At 39.6% G+C, this 24,242-nt stretch overlaps 1 protein-coding gene across 5 annotated transcripts in view; it reads right to left on the reverse strand.

Annotated features, from left to right (window-relative positions):
* Nucleotides 1-24,242, reverse strand: part of LOC126162966 (protein ECT2) — a 231,247-nt gene that overhangs the window by 44,914 nt on the left and 162,091 nt on the right. For all 5 annotated transcript variants that reach the window (XM_049919808.1, XM_049919806.1, XM_049919807.1 and 2 more), the window contains 2 exons: nucleotides 3,947-4,107; nucleotides 3,736-3,855 (listed from right to left, as the gene is read on the reverse strand). In XM_049919808.1, the coding sequence (XP_049775765.1) occupies nucleotides 3,736-3,855; nucleotides 3,947-4,107 (281 nt within the window). The remainder of the gene's footprint in view (nucleotides 1-3,735; nucleotides 3,856-3,946; nucleotides 4,108-24,242) is intronic.

Below are 24,242 nucleotides of genomic sequence, written 5' to 3' on the forward strand. Positions count from 1 at the left end.
GGCAGCACTACGATCGCAGTTCCGAGCAAGCGCAGCAGTTACTCTGACTCAAGGAGAAGACATGTAGGCCATTTTCAGAGTGCTGCTGCCGACGTGAGCTTTGTAGTGCTTCTTTATAATGTCAGACGTAATTGAAAATGCTCCCGCATGTTAAATCAGATCTGCGATTTGTTTTGTAAATGCAAAGAAAGTTGAACCAAAGGAAATTCATTGGCAAATCTGCGAGGTTTACGGACAAAATGCTGCGAGTGATCCAATGATTAGAAGGTGGGTCAGACTCTTCAATGAAGAATGTGATCAAGTGCATGATGAACAAAGTGGATGCCCATCTGTGGTTACTGATGAACTAGTTCACACAACTGAAGAGAAGATTAAGCACAACTGTAAGTTTATACTTAGTGCCCTTGCTATGAAAGTTCCACAAATCTCACGATCTCTAATTCATGAAATAGTTACTGAAAAACTGAAATTTTTAAAACTTTGCCCGACCTCACAGGGCGAATGTAACCAAACAACTCTTACAGGAGTTTCACTGGGACGCATATGATCATCCTCCGTACAGCACGAACCTCGTTCCTAGCGACTTTCATCTCTTCTTACACCTAAAATCTGTCCTTGGTAGTCAACACTTCAACGACGACGATGAGCTGAAAGAACATGTAACCACATGGTTGATCACACAGGCGGCAACCTTCTATGAAGAAGGCTTGCAAAAACTTGTGCCATGCTATGACAAGTGCCTGCAAAATTTCGGAAGCTATGTAGAAAAGTTGCAGATTTTTGTACAATAAATATTTTTTCTGCATCTGTACAGGTTTGTTTTATGTAAACAAATGAAACTTACTTTGTGAAAGACACTCTTACATTACTTTTTTTAAAGTACTTAATGTAGATGTGTTTTAGCCCAGGTCAGTCTTTGTAATCTTTGATTTCTTCATGTACTGTCCATGTTAGTTGCATGTTTGTATTCCACGGTATTTGACAATGATGTTAGTGAACATATGTGATACTGTTATTGACTGTTCTGAGCCAGATTATTATCTTTACTCGAACTGATCAGCGTCTACTTATCATACAGTCATTGTGTATTAGATCTGTACTGTTTCAATTTGTCTCTTTTGTGTTTTTGTAAGAAGTATGACATGTAATGGCATTTTGACATAAGTATCTTCTTCTGAATGTTATTTTTTGACCTTGTAGATCATGTTTTTCACTGTATTTTATTTCATTTTTGTTTTGTATTTTGTACAGTACTGTGAGCATGACCTTGGACTGAAACCAGCAGATGAATAAAACACAAATCGGTGTGTTAGGCATTTCTAAAAACACTGTATTTAGATGCAACTGTGGCTGACATAGGATGTGTTTATTAGCTCCTTGCTGAGACATCATCCCCAGCTATTTGCTGTCTGGAATGCTACTTGTCATTTTGAATAACCTGCAATACTTTTCATAATTTGCTAATAATGAATGTTTGATGTTATTGTCAAACACTTAATGACAGTTTTCATTTTTTTTTTTTTTTTTTGAGCTTTCTGTGATGTGAACCTTACGAGAAGTGGAGTATTAAAATTAGCATCACATAGAGATAAATGTGGCTGTTGATATCCATTAGTCACTCTGGAAGCAACATAAGAGGATTCCATTACACCCCCCCCCCCCCCAATGGTGTGACAGCAATGGAAAGAATATAGTGTAGATCAAGCTCTTTCAAGAAGTTAGAGATTATAATGGTGAGATAAAAGAATTATGGTACAAGGAAGAAAGATTTGCACCTTCACACAGCATTATAAATTGCATCTATTGACTTACACAAATTAATAAGCCAAACAGATGATGAATCACTTAGAAAGTAGAAAGAAATAAAGGGAAAAAAAAAGCAAACATCTGAAATAATAGTTAGCAATGAGCTTAAACTGATGGCTGAAACAGGTAGAGAAAAACAATGGCCAGATTTAAAACAAAGTAGGGTGCAGTGGTACGAAATCAAGGCTGCTCGGAAGCAAACTCAAATAGAAAGAAAACAGTCTCTTTGGTATGTAGCAGTTATGGGAGGAGTGCAGGCTACATGTTGCAAGAAAAGCTAGATGAACAATGAATCATAACTACTGTGAACCCTTGTGATGAACTTTCCCAGGTGAATGAACTTAGAGGCCTCAGGCCAAGATTTTAACGATAAAGATCAGATAGTTAGTTTTAGTTAGTTCATGGATCATTTGCACAATAAATTGTAATGATATGGAATGAGTCACTTTGCATTCATATTGCAAATTAATTGTAAACATGGCTACATGCTCAAAATTTAAAAGTTTTATTATTATTATTATTATTATTATTATTATTATTATTAAATCTATAAATATGAATTAGTAAATCCTGTCCATCTCACCTTACATGTTAAAATAATATAAATTATTCTACGGAACAGAAGAAGTTGTCACAGAGAAACTGTTTCATTTTTTTTTCCCCTCCAAATTTTACTTTGCTATCTGTCAGGCATTTTATATCAATGGGTAAGTTACAAAAATTTTTTGTTACATCCCTGTGCGCCCCTTTTTATGCTAAAGAGAAGATTAACGTGGAGTAATGAATGCCATTTTTCTTCTGGTGTTGTAATTATCTGCATTATTGTTTCTTCTGAACTGCAGAGGATTATTCACAACAAACTTCAAAAAAATGAGCAAATAAATATATGTGAAGCAGTAGTCAACATGCCCACTCCTTAGATGTCTACAATATGACTGTGTGAGTACACCACATTACTCTTAAAGCACGTTTTTGTGCAATGAAGACTTTTTTCCTTAAAGATGAGTTACCACAGAACATAATTCCATGTGGTATTACTGAATGGAAGTATGTCAACATATCTATTTGTCTCTCACCAAGACTTGCAATGATTGTAAGTACAACTCTGAGCGAACTATGTTGTTCTAGAAAATCAAAATGTACTTTTTCCTGTTGAAATTCTCATCAATATGTAAACCTAAGATTTTTGAAGTTTCCATCCTAGTTATTATTTCCTTACAATGTGTTACACTTACCATTGGTGTAGTACCTCTAAGTGTGTGAGTAATTTGTGTCTCTTTAAAATTAAGGGGAGACCATTCACAGAAAACCAGTCAATGATACTTTTACAAACACTGTTTACCATTTCTGCTGTTTCTGTATGTACACTTGGATCGATTGAAATACCAGTATCATATGCAAAAGAAACTAATTCTCCTTGTTCTGTATCAGATGGAGGAAGGTCATTTACATATATGAGGAACAACAGTGGACCTAAGGTTGAGGCTTGGGAACCACATATGTGACTTCTCCCCAGTGAGACTAATGTCCCCAGACTACATTGGCTGACTTACTAAATACAACTTCCTCAATTCTTTTGGTTAGAAATAACATTATCCACTAGTCAGGTATATCATCAATTCCATAAAACACCAACTTGTGCTATTTTGTTATTTAATGCTTTTAGACTTTTGTGTGTGAACTTGGAAATGGCATTCTTAGCAGAGGAACTCTTCTGAAATCTGAACTATGATTTACTGTGGGTATCACTGTCACTCAGGTGAGATACTATTCAAGAATGCATTAAGATGGAGTAGGAAAATATCTAAATAAAGACAGACTTTACCATCACAGTCCCCCCCCTCCCCCACAAAAAGAGCTGATAGTGCAATTATTCAAAGTAGACAAGAAATAAAATATACTACATAAAAGTACTGTAATTGCCATTACCTCCATAGTATCGGAGAAAAGAAAGAAAACCAAATTATCTCCTCTTCCACTAAGACCATCACTGAGCTCCATTACATCACAGCGAACAATAAAACTTCGATGTGATGAAACCAAATGGGGCTGAAAGAAAAAAAAGTTCTAGCATGGCTAATTTTGTATCCCAACATATTTAGATGACATACAAATGTAAAATTTACGACTCTGAACTTACTGGACAATTGTCAATGTCATTAAAAATATCAAACATAACGAGCTGGCCCTCAGTCTTGCGTTTATCTTCATTGATGTGTGTCATTACCTCTCTAATACTTGCAATTGCTTTTTCAAGAGCAGCATGATCTGGATTGCTTTTTGAAGTGTGCTTCAAAATATCTGAAAAAAAGAATTAATAAAATGAAAAACCAATATATCTGATCAGTGTTAATGAAGTAGCAGAATTATTTTTATTCTTTGGTGTTTACTTACGAAAACCATACTATATAAAACAATGTATGTAACACCAAAGAGATTACAAAGAATTGGTTTGATTGTAGACAATAGTTTTCTGTGGTTATTCCTATTTTTACATACATAACAAAATATTAATAATAAAAAGTATTATTATGTTTTGTTATACATGTAAAAATAGTTTGTAACAGTCTATACATACATTTTTACGGCCCACTCCTCCTGAAGAAGATATTTTCATAAATATTGAAACCTAGGTCAATGGCTAAATAGCCCTCTGGTTTGTAACTGGCTGGCTGACTTTTTCAACCTCTTCAAATTTATATGGTTGCTGAATCGCAGCCATGTTTAAGATTTTTAGCTCAAAAGAAGTATGGTAATTGAACAGTGGAAAATTCAAGTAGGAATATCAGCAACATACGAAAAGACACATTGCTACATATCATTAAGAAGACACATTAAGTTGCAGACAGGCAGCTTTCGGTATTCGGGCCTGAGATGCTGGCATTAGCAGTCAAGTATGCATTAGGTGTGCTTGATTGTGTGTATGAATGGTGTGCATTTCTCTTTTGCTGATGAAGTCTGGGGCCAAAAACTTTGTGTAGTGTATTTTAATTGTGCCTGTCTGCAACTTAACAGTCTCCTTTCTGGTAAGCAGCAAAGATATCCATTCTGTGATGTGACACTTTTCTGGTTGTATATGCTGTTTCCATGGTTCTTGGGTGTACTGCCAGATCCTATTGCCAAAAGTCCACAGTATCTGCCAGACAACCGTTCTCCCATCATCAGGTGGTGACAATGGAATGAGGTGTCTGATGCGGCCTTGTGGTACTTGTTGGGGGTACATATGGCTGCGACAATGGAAGGGTGAGTCTCAGTTGCCTTTCATCCGGCATCCCTGTTGCATCTCTTGTCTGGGTGTCTTGTTTTGCTTTAATGAAGCTAAGTGTTGACTCCCACACCTAGCTCAATTGGAAGCCAGTTTCCCTGCTGATCAAATTATCATTCACATAAATTTCAGTTTTTTCTTTGACAATGAAGTCCCAAAATTTATTATTGGTAGCCAGAGCTTTCGTTTGGTGGTAATTCATTTTATGTCCATTTTCAATGCAGTGTTCTGCTATTGCAGACATGTTAGGTTGCAGTAAGTGGGCATGGCACTCATGTTCTGCACATAGAACTTCAACTGTGCGGCTCATTTGTCCAATGAAAGTTTTTCTGCTTTCACATGGAACTTTGTATACCCCCACTATTTGGACCCAGATTATCTTTCACTCTCCCTAATGAAGCTCGTGTTTTGGTCGGTGGGCAAAAAATGGCATTACATAGTGTTTTCGCAGTGGTCTGGCAATTTTTGATGATACATTGCCAACGAACAGTATGTACGCAATCTTCTTCTTCTTCATTTTCATCCTCCATGCCATTCTTTGGGCTCCTGCATTGGTGAGCTGTCTAAATTGGTCGGCTGCAGTGTCAGTTCTCCTGGATGACAGGTTCCAAGAGCCGCAGCTCTACCGTCAGACTTTTTGCATCTGAGATGGAGTGTGCCTCGTATACTAGAGTGTTGAGCACACTGTTCTTCTGTGAGGGATGGTGGCAAATGGTAACATGGAGATACAAATCTTTAGGCATTGGCTTACGGCATAGACGGTAGGCAACCGAGCCACTGACCCTTCGCTGAACTAGGATGTTGAGAAAAGGAAGTTCATCACCTTTATCTATTTCCATTGTAAACTGGATGTTTTCGTGGATGGAAATCAGATGCTCTACACAGTTCTGTAGTATGCACAATCACTAAAGATTGGTATATAGTCTTTTCCTGTGTCGAGGATTGTGGTGTAACATGTCTATTCTACAGAATAACAAGTTCCACTTAACCCCTCAGACAAAAAAAAGATGTTCATGGAAACTGCAAATGTTGTTTAGGTAATTGTTAAGTCTGGAACACTATTGAGCTCTGGTCTGCCTTAAGTGCAGATGGGGTGTCAAAGACGTCAACTCAGAATGTGGTCAAGGTGCAATGGCGAGTGAGCATCTCCGCCTGCTGTGGAGGGCCGTTTATGATTTGGCACCGTGGCTTGGAAGTCACAGGGCAAAGAGCATGGGTGATTACGTCAGTGCCTGAACAATTGAAGATTGTATGAGAACAGCCATTCTGTAATGATATGTCAGCACAGGAACACATGTTGTGATCTGTTTTGAGCTACAGGTTAAGAAAGATCTGTTTACCAACAATTGTAAATGAAGTTGCACAATGGAAATATGGGATTTATAATACAGAAGAGTTAATGCAATGCGTCTATGCCACTTTAGTAGCTTAAACAGATCGGAGCTCTCTTTCAGCATTTGTACCTGCGATTGCAAGGCAGATTCACTGTGGTGAATATCAACCACAAGATAGTTATAAGGTTAAAGTTGGCACACCTATTATCTGGGTGGCAGATCAAGTGTGGAGTGGATCATCATCGTACCAAAACTTCACACGTTTCCACTTCAGAATTTAGACAAGGGTTCTGCATTCTTCTACAAAACTTTCAACACGCTGGCACAGGTGGAGCAAGAATGTGGAAATATTTACAGTTCAATAGGAAATTAAAATTATACCTAACAACAGACCTCTATTCAGGTAACATGTAGATAACTGTTATTCCTTGGCACGTGTCAGCCAGTTCTGCAAATATTACACAGCAAATAGAACACAAAAGCAACTATTATAGTATACAGAGATAGAAACATAACTCAAAGTAGCTGCTTTCCTGCTTGCTTTACAATGTTCATTTCGTGCTATGAAAGGATAACAGTACATAGAAAAAAAAAAAAAAATAAATAAAATAAAATAAAAGAAAAGAAAAGAAAAAGAAATATTAGTGTTTAAAGTGACATGGGAAATGGGGGCATTTTGAATAGCTATGGCTGTACAGAGATAGTGGTAATTGTCAACACAATACACAGAATTGGTTTCTAACCGTTTCCTCTCTTTGTTAATATATAGCATGACCTGTTCCACATCCCACAATCTTTGGTTGTGGATGAGATGCTGCAGAAAACTCGGTTTGCTGCTGCAGGTTAGTGAAACTCCGATTAAAATTACTTTGCAACTGACTGATTGCAGTGGAGGGCTGAGCAGTGTTGTCAGCCATGCTTCAGAAGGTGCTGCATGTAACTTAAAACACAGGCAATGCAGCAAGAACATGGCACTTGGGAAATAACTGTGATTGAATGGCAGCTGGCCGCTACTACTCAACATGCTGAAACATCAATCACAACAATTTTAGTAAGAATACAATGGTTTGGGGGGGGGATTGTGAACTGCTGTTTTACTGTGGCAGATATCCTACTAATGCTTGGGCCTACATGTTGCAACGATCGTTTGGACTGTCTGTGTAAATTTCGCTGGGAAGCCCTTACACACCCTCCATATAGTCCCAATGTGGTTTCCATACTTTCGGGGGTCCTGAAGAAAGACATTTGCTTTGGAAGAGAATCATGCCTGGGTATAATCATGGTTCTATAGATACCCATAAACATTTTTTTCCATGAAGGCCTTGATCATCTTGCCTGACAGGGATAAATGTATTAGGAGTTGATATGATACCTTTTGAAATAATAAATGGTTTACTTAACTTTTTTTAGCTGTCTCCTTTTTCATTTAATCACCCCTTATGCAAATTTTTATCCAGTAGTGAATGATCTCTCTGACGACGATGCACAGCTAGCCATATTAAATGCCTTATATGTTTATAGTTAAGTATTATCATGGGAAACAATTAAGAGAAAATAAAGCACAGATGTAAAGGTTTCTGGGCAGTCTTGTAGGAAGCTTATTTCAAGGATGTGTATTGTGGCTGATGTCAATTTGAAATTTAATATGTAACAACAATACAAATTCGTCGATAGAGCCACATGGAGTAGCCACGCGGTCTGAGGCCTTGTCACAGTTCATCTGGCTCCCCCGTTGGAGATTCAAGTCGCCCCTCGTGTGTGTGTGTGTGTGTGTGTGTGTGTTGTCCTTAGCGTAAATTAGTTTAATTAGTGTGTAAGCCTATGGACCGATGACCTCAGCAGTCTGGTCCCACAGAACCTCACCACAAATTACCAAACAAATTTTCCTTGATAGATAATATGTGAAATAAAGGAATGGTAATCACTTTCACCTACAGTTAACTGATGAGTAAAGCACAGAAATATACAACAAAACAGTATGTTTTATTAGCTTACGAGCTCTTGCTCTTTCTCTAGAACAAGTACACACATTCACACAGACAGCCAAGCACACATGCTCATGGCCATGGCATTCAAGGCGTGGAAGTAGTAGTGGTGTAGTGTGAGCAGGGTCTTTCGACAGATGACTCAGTGGCACCACAACAAGACTAAAGGGGTTCAGAGAGTAGAGCACGTAAGAGGTAAAGAGAGGGACGAGGGATGGGAGAAGAGGAAAGGAAAGGAAAGGAAAGGAGAATAAAGTAGAGATGAGGAGGGAGACAGGCAGGGAAGAGAGAAAGGCAGACAGGCGGACAAAGAGGGGGGGGGGATTTGGGGGGGGGGGGGGGGGGGGGGGAATGACCCTACCCACATCACACAAAGACATTTTCTGCTGTCCACTCAATCAACAGAATATTCTTGTCCATCTTCATCCTGCACCCCAAGGGTCACACTCTTGTCATCGCCAGAGGTGCAAGACCTGTCCCCTACATCTACCCACCACCTCCCACTGCTCTCCAGTCACATGCATTTCCTTTCCTATAGATGGTAGAGCCACTTGTCAAAGCAGTTGTCGTACGTATCAGCTATGCTGCAATTACTGTATAGTATACTATTGGGCATGACAAGTAACCAACTGTACACTCATATGAATGGCTACTGCCAAACTGTGCCGAAGTTGATCATCCAGTTGCCGATCATACTGAGCACCACAACGCTAACAACTGCTTCAGTAGTGGAAATTCTCTCTCTATCCTAAACCTCCACTAACCTGTTTCCCCTTTACCTTTTCCTTACTCTTTTCTGTCTATATCACTCCTTCCTTATCTATATCATGTACTGCCCCCCACCAATCTCCCATGTGGTCTCCCCCCCCCCCTGCCCCCCGAAATCCCTCTTTCCACCCCTCTGCCTTTGTCTCTTCCCTCCCTTTAAACTTCCTTCCTCTCCTCTCCATTCCTCTACCCCCCCCCCTCCCACACACACACACACACACACACACACACACATACACACACACACAAAAAATCCTATCCTCTTATATGCCCCACCTAAAACATAACCAGCTTTCATGGCTACATTAACTTCCTTCCTCTCCTCTCCATTCCTCTACCCCCTCCCCCCCTCCCCCCCTCACACACACACACACACACACACACACACACACACACACACACACACACACACACACACACACACACACACAATCCTATCCTCTTATATGCTCCACCTAAAACATAACCAGCTTTCATGGCTACATTTCAGTTACTTAACTTGTTGACAATCGATGATTTTGATTGAGGTATATAACTCAGGTTTCTTGCACGTGCTCTACCTAGAACTACATCTATGTCCACTTTTACACATGTGCAATGTGTGTCCAGTTAACCAAACAACTACATAGCCACAACAACAAAATAGTTCTTAAATATGTTTTAATGCATCACAACACAGATAAAACTTATATGGATTTGGTACTTAAAAGCCGCTGCTCCATATCAACTGGACAGTTATATAATACCTTGATCTACTCCAAATTCTTTGAATTTACAGTTAAGATTTCTATACAAATGCTGGGTCAGTCTTGATCGTGCAACTGTAAGTGTACCATTCCCACTTCATGTGAGCAGTTGCCTTAAGTGCTTTGGCTATCCGATCCCAATTTCAACATTGTTGCATACTACTTAGGTAGCATCCTCTGTAGCGGGAAAACCAGATCCGAGTCCCAGTCCAGCACAAATTTTCATTTATTGCCACTGACTTCATTTCTATCCCCAACTGCGGCTGACTTCAGAATTTACAGTATAACCCTGATTTTTCGTTCCCAGAATTAACGTTTTCCCACCATTTATGACATTATTTATTGTTCCTCTCAAATTTCCTTTGTCCACAATGTTAATTTGCATCTGATTTTGCATCAACGTATTTATAATTTTCCCCACAATTTATGCATTAAGAAAAAGTACTTGTGGAGAAAAAAATGATGCTAGCTTGATGTTGGCTGTCCAGTAGTGTTTATAAATATTACGTGGTTAAGTTTATTTACACCAGAGCACTATACTCAGCAGATTTGAACCCATAAACATGTAACAGTTGGAACAATTCGTGCCGTATCTCCCGCCACTGCCAAGCTCTATTTGGCATCGTGGCTGATGGAAGTAACTAGGTTTGTTTCAATAAAGATGATACGACCAACCACAACTGTTACCAAACTGCCTGTACTGAGCAAATGCATTTTCGTAATTATTGTGATCATTGTGACGCCTTTGTCGAATCATATGTAGCGTGTTTCGGCATATGGCAACTTGTAGTGCTAGTTGACACCATCACTCAATCCTGAGTTGCTCAAATGTTTTTACTTTTTAATTTTTTATGTGATTTTTACATGCTGAGCAAAGTGTGTTTTGAGAATTTGCTCTCATAGTCAAGTGTAGTTTTACGTATGCATTTTTTCCCTTTGTGATGCTACACAAACAATGTGAGTGATAGTTTGCGTGTGTGTGGTGTTCTACATAACTGAGGAGGCACAGTACCTGCTAACCTCAAAAAGATGACTAAAGGAGAGACGCAGAATACCAAATGCTAACACTGCACAAAATTCTTATCTACAATATTTGCACTTGGCAATGAGAGAGAATTCTCGAACACACCATGCTAAGCATGAAAAAAATACTTAACTAGTGCAGTATTTCATTATTTAAATAACGAATGACAGCTGCAGGCTTTAAAAAACATTAATTATGACACATGGAATTGAGTTAAACATTCCTACTTTACAGACAGTTATCCGTTCCAGTTACATCGGTGGTTTTGTTAGATAATAAACAAGATAATTAGATAATAAACAAGTTCCTGACAAGTCTTTTTGATGCCTGTTATGCACATATATCACATATAATGTGCGAAAATGCAAGGGGGTATCCTATACATAACTTCTACAACTTAAAACTTTATTTCCCATATTTTTACATTTTCCCGCATTTTACACCACTTTTTTTAAAACCCCTTGAAAAATGTAATAGTGGGGTTTCACTGTATTTATTTCATCAATTAAGATTTTACTACTGCTTTTAGAAAACTGATTATGGTATTTGGTTTTAAGAATCAATGCAATATTTCTGAAGCAGTTATCATGTTGAAATATTGCAATTATCACACCAAAAGTACCTGAAACATACATCTACAACAAAGGCTTAAATTATTTTTGTTAATTGGTTTACAAATAGTGTGGTTTTAGTTCGTACCATAAATCCTGTGTGTTTTATAGTTGGCTGCATTGTAATTTATATCACCTTTTTACGCGAGTTCCATAAATGATAAACTGGGCTGTTGTTTACAGTAGGTTTGACAGATTCTTAGTTTGTGGTTCAATATCTTCTTAAATTCAATTTTTTGCATTTATGTCATCATCATAATCATCATCATCATCATCACTGCTGCTTTTATACTTTTCTTTTTGTCCCAATATAAGAATAGTTACAGCCATACTTTGCAGGAATTCATTTGTGTTTCTTTCCTTGTTTTGCTTTCTAGAGCTCTTCCAACTGTTCCAAAGACAGCTAGATATTTATTACCCTTCTTCACAATATCTTTGCCACAGTAATTAGTATCACATTATGGATAACTGAAATGGGATACTTGTTCTAAAATTTTCTCATTTATTATTATTATTATTATTTTCAGTCTGACTGGATTCTTTCCTTTGAAAGACATTATCTTTGTCTCGTTTGAGTTGCAATATATTGCACTTTGGCACACACTACTTACTGCCCTTTGCAAATTATCTTCCGTTTCCCATACAATTATCTTGTCATCAGCATACAACAAGAGTATTAAATAGTATACAACATCCATTTTAATTTCGAAGTGTAGTTCACCTTTACACTTCATAACTAAGTCATTGATATATAAATTAAATAAAGTGGGTGATAGAATGAAATTTTCACTCTGCAGTGGAGTGTGCGGTGATATGAAACTTCCTGGCAGATTAAAACTGTGTGCCGGACTGAGACTCGAATAGGAGTGACAGGCTGCAGCCTTGTCTAACACCTTGATTTATAAAATTTCACCTGACATTTTCAAATCTAAACGACTATTTTTGTATATTAAAAAAAAAAGATGCTGTGACTTACCAAACGGGAAAGCGCTGGTAGATAGACACAATAAAAAACACACAAACCCACACACAAATATCAAGCTTTAGCAACCCACGGTTGCTTCATCAGGAAAGAGGGAAGGAGAGGGAAAAACGAAAGGATGTGGGTTTTAAGGGAGAGGGTAAGGAGTCATTCCGATCCCGGGAGCGGAAAGACTTACCTTAGGGGGAAAAAGGAACAGGTACACACACACACACACACACACACACACACACACACACACACACACACACCCCTACATCTACATCCATACTCCGCAAGCCACCTGACAGTGTGTGGCGGAGGGTACCCTGAGTACCTCTATCGGTTCTCCCTTCTATTCCAGTCTCGTATTGTTCGTGGAAAGAAGGATTGTTGGTATGCTTCTGTGTGGGCTCTAATCTCTCTGATTTTATCCTCATGGTCTCTTCGCGAGATATACGTAGGAGGGAGCAATATACTGCTTGACTCTTCGGTGAAGGTATGTTCTCGAAACTTTAACAAAAGCCCGTACCGAGCTACTGAGCGTCTCTCCTGCAGAGTCTTCCACTGGATTTATCTATCATCTCCGTAACGCTTTCGCGATTACTAAATGATCCTGTAACGAAGCACGCTGCTCTCCGTTGGATCTTCTCTATTTCTTCTATCAACCCTATCTGGTACGGATCCCACACTGCTGAGCAGTATTCAAGCAGTGGGCGAACAAGCGTACTGTAACCTACTTCCTTTGTTTTTGTATTTCATTTCCTTAGGATTCTTCCAATGAATCTCAGTCTGGCACCTGCTTTACCGACGATCAACTTTATATGATCATTCCATTTTAAATCACTCCTAATGCGTACTCCCAGATAATTTATGGAATTAACTGCTTCCAGTTGCTGACCTGCTATTTTGTAGATAAATGATAAGGGATCTATCTTTCTATGTATTCGCAGCACATTACACTTGCCTACATTGAGATTTAATTCCCATTCCCTGCACCATGCATCAATTCGCTGCAAATCCTCCTGCATTTCAGTACAATTTTCCATTGTTACACTCTCTCGATACACCACAGCATCATCTGCAAAAAGCCTCAGTGAACTTCCGATGTCATCCACAAGGTCATTTATGTATATTGTGAATAGCAACGGTCCTATGACACTCCCCTGCGGCACACCTGAAATCACTCTTACTTCGGAAGACTTCTCTCCATTGAGAATGACATGCTGCATTCTGTCATCCACGAACTCTTCAATCCAACCACACAATTGGTCTGATAGTCCATATACTGTGTATATGTGTGTGCGCGAGTGTATACCTGTCCCTTTTTCCCCCTAAGGTAAGTCTTTCCGCTCCCGGGATTGAAATGACTCCTTACCCTCTCCCTTAAAACCCACATCCTTTCGTTTTTCCCTCTCCTTCTCTCTTTCCTGATGAAGCAACCGTGGGTTGCTAAAGCTTGATATTTGTGTGTTTTTTATTGTGTCTATCTACCAGCACTTTCCCGTTTGGTAAGTCACAGCATCTTTTTTTAATATATTTTTCCCATGTGGAATGTTTCTTTCTATTATATTCATATCAACTATTTTTGTATTTACATGAAGACTCTTTATGGAATTAGAAAGAAGTTTACTAAAAGCACTGTTTCCAATATTTTCCACAAAAAGGCCTTTTTACCTTATCAAAGGCTTTCTCAAAATAAATAAATGCCAACTGTGTTTCTAAGCCAAATTCCCAATGCTTCTCAATAATTTATCTTCTTATAAATATATTACCACTACACAAACTTCCCATTCTGAAGGCTGATTGTCCTCCTGAAATTACTGCATCAGTGATAGTTTGTAACCTTTGATCAAGAGTTTTACCATAAATTTTATATCCTGCATTTAGTAAACTTATTCCTTCATAATTTCCTGTGTCTTTCCTATTGCCTTCTTTACACACAGAAATTACTTGAGATGTGTTCCATTCTTCAGGTACAGAACAGTTCTTCCAACACACATTTAAAAAATGGAGGAAGCAAAATTATAACATGATTCCTCCATAACTGATTAATTCAGCATTAATGCCTTATATGCTAGCACCTTTCTTTTTATTTGATCTCCAGAGTTATCATCAATTTTTATAGAATGATTTATGTAAGTTCACATAAACTTCATTTGCTAGTATCATATTCTTCAATATATATCATAATCATAGCTTTCATTACAATATATTCAGAACAATAGCTTTAATTAAATATTGTCCTATTCTGTTACATTCTAAACCCTTTGAACTCCTTTCGTCTTTTTGCGCAGCAACTGATTTATGCGTCAGATGTATCTCACACTATGCCACAATCCCCTCCTCGCCTTCGGTGCCCTTCCCTACCCCCTTCCGACCTCCAGGAAACTGCTATCAATAATCAACCACCAGTCTTTTCACAGCTGTGTGTGTGTGTGTGTGTGTGTGTGTGTGTGTGTGTGTGTGTGTGTGTGTGTGTACTGTTGTTCGAGAAAGAGCAAGAGCTCTAAAGCTAGTAAATACCGTTTCTGTCACATGTTTTCATGTGCTACATACCAGCCAGCTACAGGTGAGTGGTTGCCTTTCTTTTATTTATAAAATTTAATATATTTATAGATGGGTTTCTATTAAACATTAACACTGCTTTCCCAAGAAAACAAAGCATGATACTAATAGGCTTTTTTTAAAAAAACCTGGGTAACAAAAAGAATCAAATTATCACATGCAAGGAAATGGAAATTTTATTCGAAAAGATTAGAACAAGCAGAGAACTAGGATTCTTTACACATTACAAGGAGACCTGTGCTGTCACTACATGTTCACAACTGCTATCACTGTCAGCTCTGCTTGGAACATAGTATTACAATTATTCTATTCTCTGTCAAACGAAAAACTTTTGAGTGGGTAATACGAGGGGCATTTGAAAAGTCCAAGAGATGGCACTACCAGCGTATATAGAGGTCATGTTTAGTTAGTAGTATCTTTAGAAAGAGCGCACACCAAGTTTCAGCCATATTGGTCTAATTCTTTGTTTTGCCATTCATGTGAATCAAGGAGACCAAGTGATTGAGCGATTGTCAAAAAATGGACGAAAAAGAATTTTGTGTGGTGATTAAACATTACTTTATGAAAGGCAAAATGCCTCGGGAGACTAAAGAGAAGCTTGATAAACATTACGGTGGCTCTACACCTTCGATTAGAACAGTTTATAAGTGGTTTCAAAATTTTCGGAGTGGCCATATGGGCACAAGTGATGCTGAATGTTCTGTACGTCCTGCGGAGGTTAAGACTCCGGAAATCATTGATAAAATCCATGAAATGTTGAGGAATGAGTACATAATATTTTGCATAAACATTTGGACATGAGAAAGCTTGATGGGTTCCACGACTGCTCACGCTTGACCAAAAATAGAATTGTGTACAGTGCTGAAAGGATGGTTTGCAACTGTTCAGGAAGAATCCACAGGACTTTAAGCGTTGTTTCGTCACTGTTGATGAAACATGAATACATTACTATGCTCCTGAGACCAAACAACAATCTAAACAATGGGCTTACAAGGGAGAATCTGCACCAAAAAAGGCGAAGACCATTCCTTTGGCCACATAGATTATGGTGACTGTCTTTTGGGATTCACAAGGGATAGTCCTCATCGACTATCTGGAAAAGCGTAAAACTTTTACAGGTGCATATTATTCATCGTTATTGGACCGCTTGAAAGCCGAGCTGCAAGAAAAACGCCAGCGATTGGACCGTAAAAAAGTCCTTCTCCATCACGACAATGCACCAGCACACACCTCAGCAGCTGTGGTCACAAAATTAATGGAAATAGGATTCTAACTCGTTTCACAACCCCCCCTATTCTCCAGACTTGGCTCCCTCGGACTACTATCTGTTCCCCAATTTGAAGAAATGGCTGGCGGGACAAAAATTTTATTCAAATGAGGTGGTGATTGCAGCAACTAATAGATATTTTGCAGACTTGGATATTTCCTATTATTCGGAAGGGATCAACAAATTAGAACAGCATTGGACAAAGTGTGTAAGTCTGTAAGGAGACTATGCTGGAAAAAAAAAAATGTTTACCACAAACATGTAAGTAGTTTTTATTTTTGCACGGACTTTTCAAATGCCCCCCGTAGATAGGGACCTGAAATGTAGTATCTGTTTTAGGTAAGTTGAGAAGCAGCAGCATTGCTGAAGTTGGCAACATCATAAATGAGGTAGTTCAGGCCCAATCTCTACCTGTATCTTATGCAGCCATAGTTCAAAATACTACACATACAGCTATCATGTTATAGCCTCTGTGATTTCATATAATACCAACTTTAGCTGGCAGATAAATGTATGTGTTCTTTATTCTAAGATGTTAAGTCTCACGGGTGAGACCAATGTCACAGTATGTGGTATGTACCTTAGAGAGACCATTCAACTCCCCACTTAAAAGCGCACCAATTTGTCACTGTGCTCATGCACAGGTGTGTTCTTTATTTTGTAAACACACCCTTATGCACATACTGTTTCCAAATTGGGCTTCACCAGATAAATGAAAATTGGTTACATTATCAATATTTATATGCAGATAAAATAGTTCATCTGAATACCACTTGCTATAAAATAACATTTATTACATACATTCATATTTTTACATTTTGAGGCTCACATTGCACCTATATTCGCTTTTATCGCAAATGTGAAGTTTTCATGTCTCTGATAATACCTCACATTAGGTTCTAAAATTATGTTTCTTACATATATGTGATGTATTTAGTCACACATGCAATGAATCACTGTCACCGTTGATATCTCCAGACAGACTGAAATATGCTAACGTTAGACCCCTGTACAAGATAGGTAGTAAGACAAATAGTAACAATTATAAAACACTCTCACTACCTACACAGCCTGTCAAAAAAGTTCAAAGACTGATTTTGTTCTTGGTGCATAATTGACGTCAGCGCAAGCTATGGTGGCACCTAGAACTAACAACTGCAAGCAACATATGTGTGTTCGACCAGTCAGTTGAGAGAATGCAGTGTTAAGCAGTGAACATGTAGCTATTGTGTGTCAACACTGATGAGTTGCCAAATCACAGTGGAGCAGCCAGTAGTGATTCAATTACGCATTTCACTTGGTAAAATTGTTACAGGGACATCTGAGTAAATCACAAAGGAGCAACCGGCAGTGATTCAATTACGTTTTACTCAGTAAAATTGCTACAGGGACATTGTGTGTATGAACAAGACTTACAGAGATAGTTGTTTAAGTTGTGCATGAATGTTTGGTTGGTTTGATTGTTAAACGAGGACAGGTCTCGCTTGTGGACAACGAGAAGTCATCCAAAATGAACATTGGAAAAACGTGTTTTGTTTTGAAAACCACCACCATCTTTCATGCGAAAGTAATGATGAAGATCTGAAGTGTTAAAGACATTCTCCAGAATGTTTTGGAGGAAGGAAAAGTGTGTGGAAAGCTTGTCTATACACTTTTGACTATTGAATGAAAACAAAACATGGATGTGGCCTGAGGCTTGATTGAAATGATTTCCGTGGGCACTTATCCGCCCCCTCCCCCCATCTCCAAACAAATAATAATAATAATAACAACAACAATAATAATAATCCCCCCATGAACCATGGACCTTGCCGTTGGTGGGGAGGCTTGCGTGCCTCAGCGATACAGATGGCCGTACCGTAGTTACAACCACAACGGAGGGGTATCTGTTGAGAGGCCAGACAAACGTGTGGTTCCTGAAGAGGGGCAGCAGCCTTTTCAGTAGTTGCAAGGGCAACAGTCTGGATGATTGACTGATCTGGCCTTGTAACAATACCAAAACGGCATTGCTGTGCTGGTACTGCAAACGGCTGAAAGCAAGGGGAAACTACGGCCGTAATTTTTCCCGAGGGCATGCAGCTTTACTGTATGATTAAATGATGATGGCGTCCTCTTGGGTAAAATATTCCGGAGGTAAAATAGTCCCCCATTCGGATCTCCAGGCGGGGACTACTCAAGAGGATGTCGTTATCAGAAGAAAGAAAACTGGCATCCTACGGATCGGAGCGTGGAATGTCAGATCCCTTAATCGGGCAGGTAGGTTAGAAAATTTAAAAAGGGAAATGGATAGGTTAAAGTTAGATATAGTGGGAATTAGTGAAGTTCGGTGGCAGGAGGAACAAGACTTCTGGTCAGGTAACTACAGGGTTATAAACACAAAGTCAAATAGGGGTAATGCAGGAGTAGGTTTAATACTGAATAGGAAAATAGGAATGCTGGTAAGCTACTACAAACAGCATAGTGAACGCATTATTGTGGCCAAGATAGACACGAAGCCCACGCCTACTACAGTAGTACAAGTTTATATGCCAACTAGCTCTGCAGATGACGAAGAAATTGAAGAAATGTATGATGATATAAAAGAAATTATTCAGATAGTGAAGGGAGACGAAAATTTAATAGTCATGGGTGACTGGAATTCGAGTGTAGGAAAAGGGAGAGAAGGAAACGTAGTAGGTGAATATGGATTGGGGCTAAGAAATGAAATAGGAAGCCGCCTGGTAGAATTTTGCACAGAGCACAACTTAATTATAGCTAACACTTGGTTTAAGAATCATGATAGAAGGTTGTATACATGGAAGAACCCTGGAGATACTAAAAGGTATCAGATAGATTATATAATGGTAAGACAGAGATTTAGGAACCAGGTTTTAAATTGTAAGACATTTCCAGGGGCAGATGTGGACTCTGACCACAATCTATTGGTTATGACCTGTAGATTAAAACTGAAGAAACTGCAAAAAGGTGGGAATTTAAGGAGATGGGACCTGGATAAACTGAAAGAACCAGAGGTTGTACAGAGTTTTAGGGAGAGCATAAGGGAACAATTGACAGGAATGGGGGAAAGAAATACAGTAGAAGAAGAATGGGTAGCTTTGAGGGATGAAGTAGTGAAGGCAGCAGAGGATCAAGTAGGTAAAAAGACCAGGGCTCTTAGAAATCCTTGGGTAACAGAAGAAATATTGAATTTAATTGATGAAAGGAGAAAATATAAAAATGCAGTTAATGAAGCAGGCAAAAAGGAATACAAACGTCTCAAAAATGAGATCGACAGGCAGTGCAAAATGGCTAAGCAGGGATGGCTAGAGGACAAATGTAAGGATGTAGAGGCTTATCTCACAAGGGGTAAGATAGATACTGCCTACAGGAAAATTAGAGAGACCTTTGGAGATAAGAGAACCACTTGTATGAACATCAAGAGCTCAGATGGAAACCCAGTTCTAAGCAAAGAAGGGAAAGCAGAAAGGTGGAAGGAGTATATAGAGGGTCTATACAAGGGCGATGTACTTGAGGACAATATTATGGAAATGGAAGAGGATGTAGATGAAGATGAAATGGGAGATACGATACTGCGTGAAGAGTTTGACAGAGCACTGAAAGACCTGAGTCGAAACAAGGCCCCCGGAGTAGACAACATTCCATTGGAACTACTGATGGCCTTGGGAGAGCCAGTCCTGACAAAACTCTACCATCTGGTGAGCAAGATGTATGAAACAGGCGAAATACCCCCAGACTTCAAGAAGAATATAATAATTCCAATCCCAAAGAAAGCAGGTGTTGACAGATGTGAAAATTACCGAACAATCAGTTTAATAAGCCACAGCTGCAAAATACTAACACGAATTCTTTACAGACGAATGGAAAAACTAGTAGAAGCCGACCTCGGGGAAGATCAGTTTGGATTCCGTAGAAATACTGGAACACGTGAGGCAATACTGACCTTACGACTTATCTTAGAAGAAAGATTAAGGAAAGGCAAACCTACGTTTCTAGCATTTGTAGACTTAGAGAAAGCTTTTGACAATGTTGACTGGAATACTCTCTTTCAAATTCTAAAGGTGGCAGGGGTAAAATACAGGGAGCGAAAGGCTATTTACAATTTGTACAGAAACCAGATGGCAGTTATAAGAGTCGAGGGACATGAAAGGGAAGCAGTGGTTGGGAAGGGAGTGAGACAGGGTTGTAGCCTCTCCCCGATGTTATTCAATCTGTATATTGAGCAAGCAGTAAAGGAAACAAAAGAAAAATTCGGAGTAGGTATTAAAATCCATCGAGAAGAAATAAAAACCTTGTGGTTTGCCGATGACATTGTAATTCTGTCAGAGACAGCAAAGGACTTGGAAGAGCAGTTGAACGGAATGGATGGTGTCTTGAAGGGAGGATATAAGATGAACATCAACAAAAGCAAAACGAGGATAATTGAATGTAGTCGAATTAAGTCGGGTGATGCTGAGGGAATTAGATTTGGAAATGAGACACTTAAAGTAGTAAAGAAGTTTTGCTATTTGGGGAGCAAAATAACTGATGATGGTCGAAGTAGAGAGGATATAAAATGTAGACTGGCAATGGCAAGGAAAGCGTTTCTGAAGAAGAGAAATTTGTTAACATCGAGTATAGATTTAAGTGTCAGGAAGTCATTTCTGAAAGTATTTGTATGGAGTATAGCCATGTATGGAAGTGAAACATGGACGGTAAATAGTTTGGACAAGAAGAGAATAGAAGCTTTCGAAATGTGGTGCTACAGAAGAATGCTGAAGATTAGATGGGTAGATCACATAACTAATGAGGAAGTATTGAATAGGATTGGGGAGAAGAGAAGTTTGTGGCACAACTTGACCAGAAGAAGGGATCGGTTGGTAGGACATGTTCTGAGGCATCAAAGGATCACCAATTTAATATTAGAGGGCAGCGTGGAGGGTAAAAATCGTAGGGGGAGACCAAGAGATGAATACACTAAGCAGATTCAGAAGGATGTAGGTTGCAGTAGGTACTGGGACATGAAGAAGCTTGCACAGGATAGAGTAGCATGGAGAGCTGCATCAAACCAGTCTCAGGACTGAAGACCACAACAACACAACAATAATAATAATACATATCATCATGTCTAACAAGATAGATTGATTGAGACAGGTTATGGGACCAAACGGCGAGGTCATCAGTCCCGCGATTCCGAGGTTAGTCACAGAAGAAAGAGAGTCCGCTAAAAGTGGACAGATCCAGTCAGAATCAAATTATAAAATAATGAACATTAAACATACACAGTAAAAGGCATAAAAGGTGACACCAAATCCAAACATGGGAGAAAAGGGGGTGGTCATTGGATCACAGACCAAGAAGACTGGAAAAGAAGTCCCAACCTGCCCTTGCTCCAAGACTAAAGTAGAAATTTATATGCGGAAACAAAAACCATTTTCATGGAGGAAACCGAGGACCGGTTCAACCACCTGGGAATCGTCTGCTAATATTAAATTTAAGAAATCAATAAGAATATATTTAGCACAAAGGGCCGAAAGAAGTGGACATTCCATCAATACGTGGAATACTGTCAGTCTGGCTCCACTGCCGCATTGTGGGGGTGGGTTGTTACATAGGAGGAAACAACAGGTGAGGCAGGTATGGCCAATGAGTAAACAGCATAAAACAGTGGACTCTTTCCAAGAGGAGAGGAAGGAAGAGTGCCAAACTGCAATAGTCTCCTTCATTGTGCGGAGTTTATTACTATGAGTGGTAGAGCTCTGGATGGCATTCCACTTTTGGGGAAAGAGAAATCTGACATAGATCCGCACATATGCAGCTGGAAGATTGAGAAGAAAGGGGGTTAAGTATCTGTTTCTCTAGCCAAATGGTCAGCCAGTTCATTCTCCGGGACTCCCACATGACTTGGGACCCAGAGGAGGACAACTGAACAGGCGACACATCCAAGGGCAGAGAGGTGGTCACGGATAGAGACCAAAGGGTGCTGAGGGTAGCACCGGATGATAGCCTGCAAGCTGCTCATCGAGTTGGAACAAATGGAACATATTAAAACACTGTGGAGGGAGGCCTGAGAAACAAACAGGTTGACCCTGCGAATGGCTAGAAGCTCTGCTGTGAACACACTACATGATCCCATCAATAAATGGTGTTCGAAGCCAGTAGGAGACGTGAAAGCGTATCCCACCTTATTGATGTCTTAGAACCATCAGTGAAAGATGGTGGTGGCACCCTGGAACTATGCAAGGATGGCACATAGAAGATGCCAGAAAACCATACAAGTGACAGTGATCTTAGGACTCTGGAAATGATCGGTCCTAATCCGCGGTATGGGCACCATCCATGGTGGGGTTTGGGAGGAAAGACACGAGGTTCAGGCCTGTGAGTGGAGATGGAGATCCCACAGAGAGAAGTGAGACACTTGCCAACGGGTGTTACGAGGGAGACATCCCTCATAGGCAAAGAGCACAGGGTACACAGGTTGCTCAGGGAACTGGCGAATGGCGACTGTGTACGAAATGAGGAGTTGGCTTCATTTTATGTGGAGAGGGCGAATCCCCACTTCTGAGAGGAAACTATCAATGGGACTAGTGCGAATGGCACCAATAGCCAGACGCACCCCACAATGGTGAACAGGGTCAAGCAGTTTCAAAGTGGAAGGAGCTGCTGAGCCATGAACCTGCTACCATAATCTAGTCTGGATGAGATCAGACCATGGTAAAGATGGAGGGGGGTGGAATGGTCTGCACCCAAAGATGTGTGGCCCAGGAGATGGAGAGCATGAAGCTTCCGCATACATGTAGTCTTAGGAGGCGAATGCTTCTGCATACACGTAGTTTTAGGTGGCAAATGTGGGGCAGCCGTGTCACCTTGTTATCAAAAATAAGGCCCCAAGAAACGGGACTGTGCTACAACACCGAGGAGCTAGTCACCTAAATAAAGTTCTGGATCAGAGCGTACTGTAGGTCGACGACAAAAATGCATAACCCACATTTTGGAGGGAGAAAAATGGAAGCCATGGGAGGCCTGTCAGATGGTACCTTGGAGCCGGTGCTCAGCAGATGCTACCGAGTGAGAGCTGCACCAGAGGCCCAACAGAGGTCACAAGCCCATAGATGCAATGGGGAAGAGTGATGGATGACAAGACTATGTAGAATGGGTCTCTGATGATTTGTGCAGATCAAAGAAGGTGTGAATAACAAAATTGAAAGTTAAGATAACACTCACTGTCTTTTTTACATACAGAGCATTATCCACAAGGATATCTGATACCATCAGCACAACTGTAAATTTCCACCACTACTTGGGATCAGTTGCACAAGAGGCTTCAGAAGGTTCGTTCAGAACACTTGAGTAGGAGGGATTTCTTCCTGCGCACGACAATGCACCTGCTCACACGGCCACAGTAGTTGTGCAGTTTTTAACAAAAACCCAAGTGCCTGTTCTCGACCACCTCCATCATGCCATGGTGACATTCAATTTGAGTAACATACCAACAAGAGGACTTTCAGTATGACTGTGCTGTACATTATACTCAAGTGGAGGGGAGGAGGGGGACTATAAAGAAAACCTGAAACATTAAACACATCATCATAATTTTTCTCTATTTTTTATCAATCCAATCTCCAAATGTTTTGGACCGAGAGGATATGTCATCCTTGACAGTAGTGGATAAAACTGTGTGTGCAAGAGCTCTAACACACCTCTCTCAAAAAAAGGAGTTTATTCACAAATTTTTCAATTCACAATTCAGATTATGCAAAATTTAAATGACAAAATATAGTGAACTGGTATTTTCAGTGACCCATCCAAAGTATTTGTGCAGTTCATAGTATTCTCCTAGAAAAGCTCATTATTTTTATCAGAGATGCTGTTGGTAACTAGTTTTCATCATATGTAACTAAAAGGATGCAGTGTAGGATTAAGAAACCCTT

This window comes from Schistocerca cancellata, chromosome 2 (assembly GCF_023864275.1).
Source record: "Schistocerca cancellata isolate TAMUIC-IGC-003103 chromosome 2, iqSchCanc2.1, whole genome shotgun sequence".
In the NCBI taxonomy this organism is placed as follows: domain Eukaryota; kingdom Metazoa; phylum Arthropoda; class Insecta; order Orthoptera; family Acrididae; genus Schistocerca; species Schistocerca cancellata.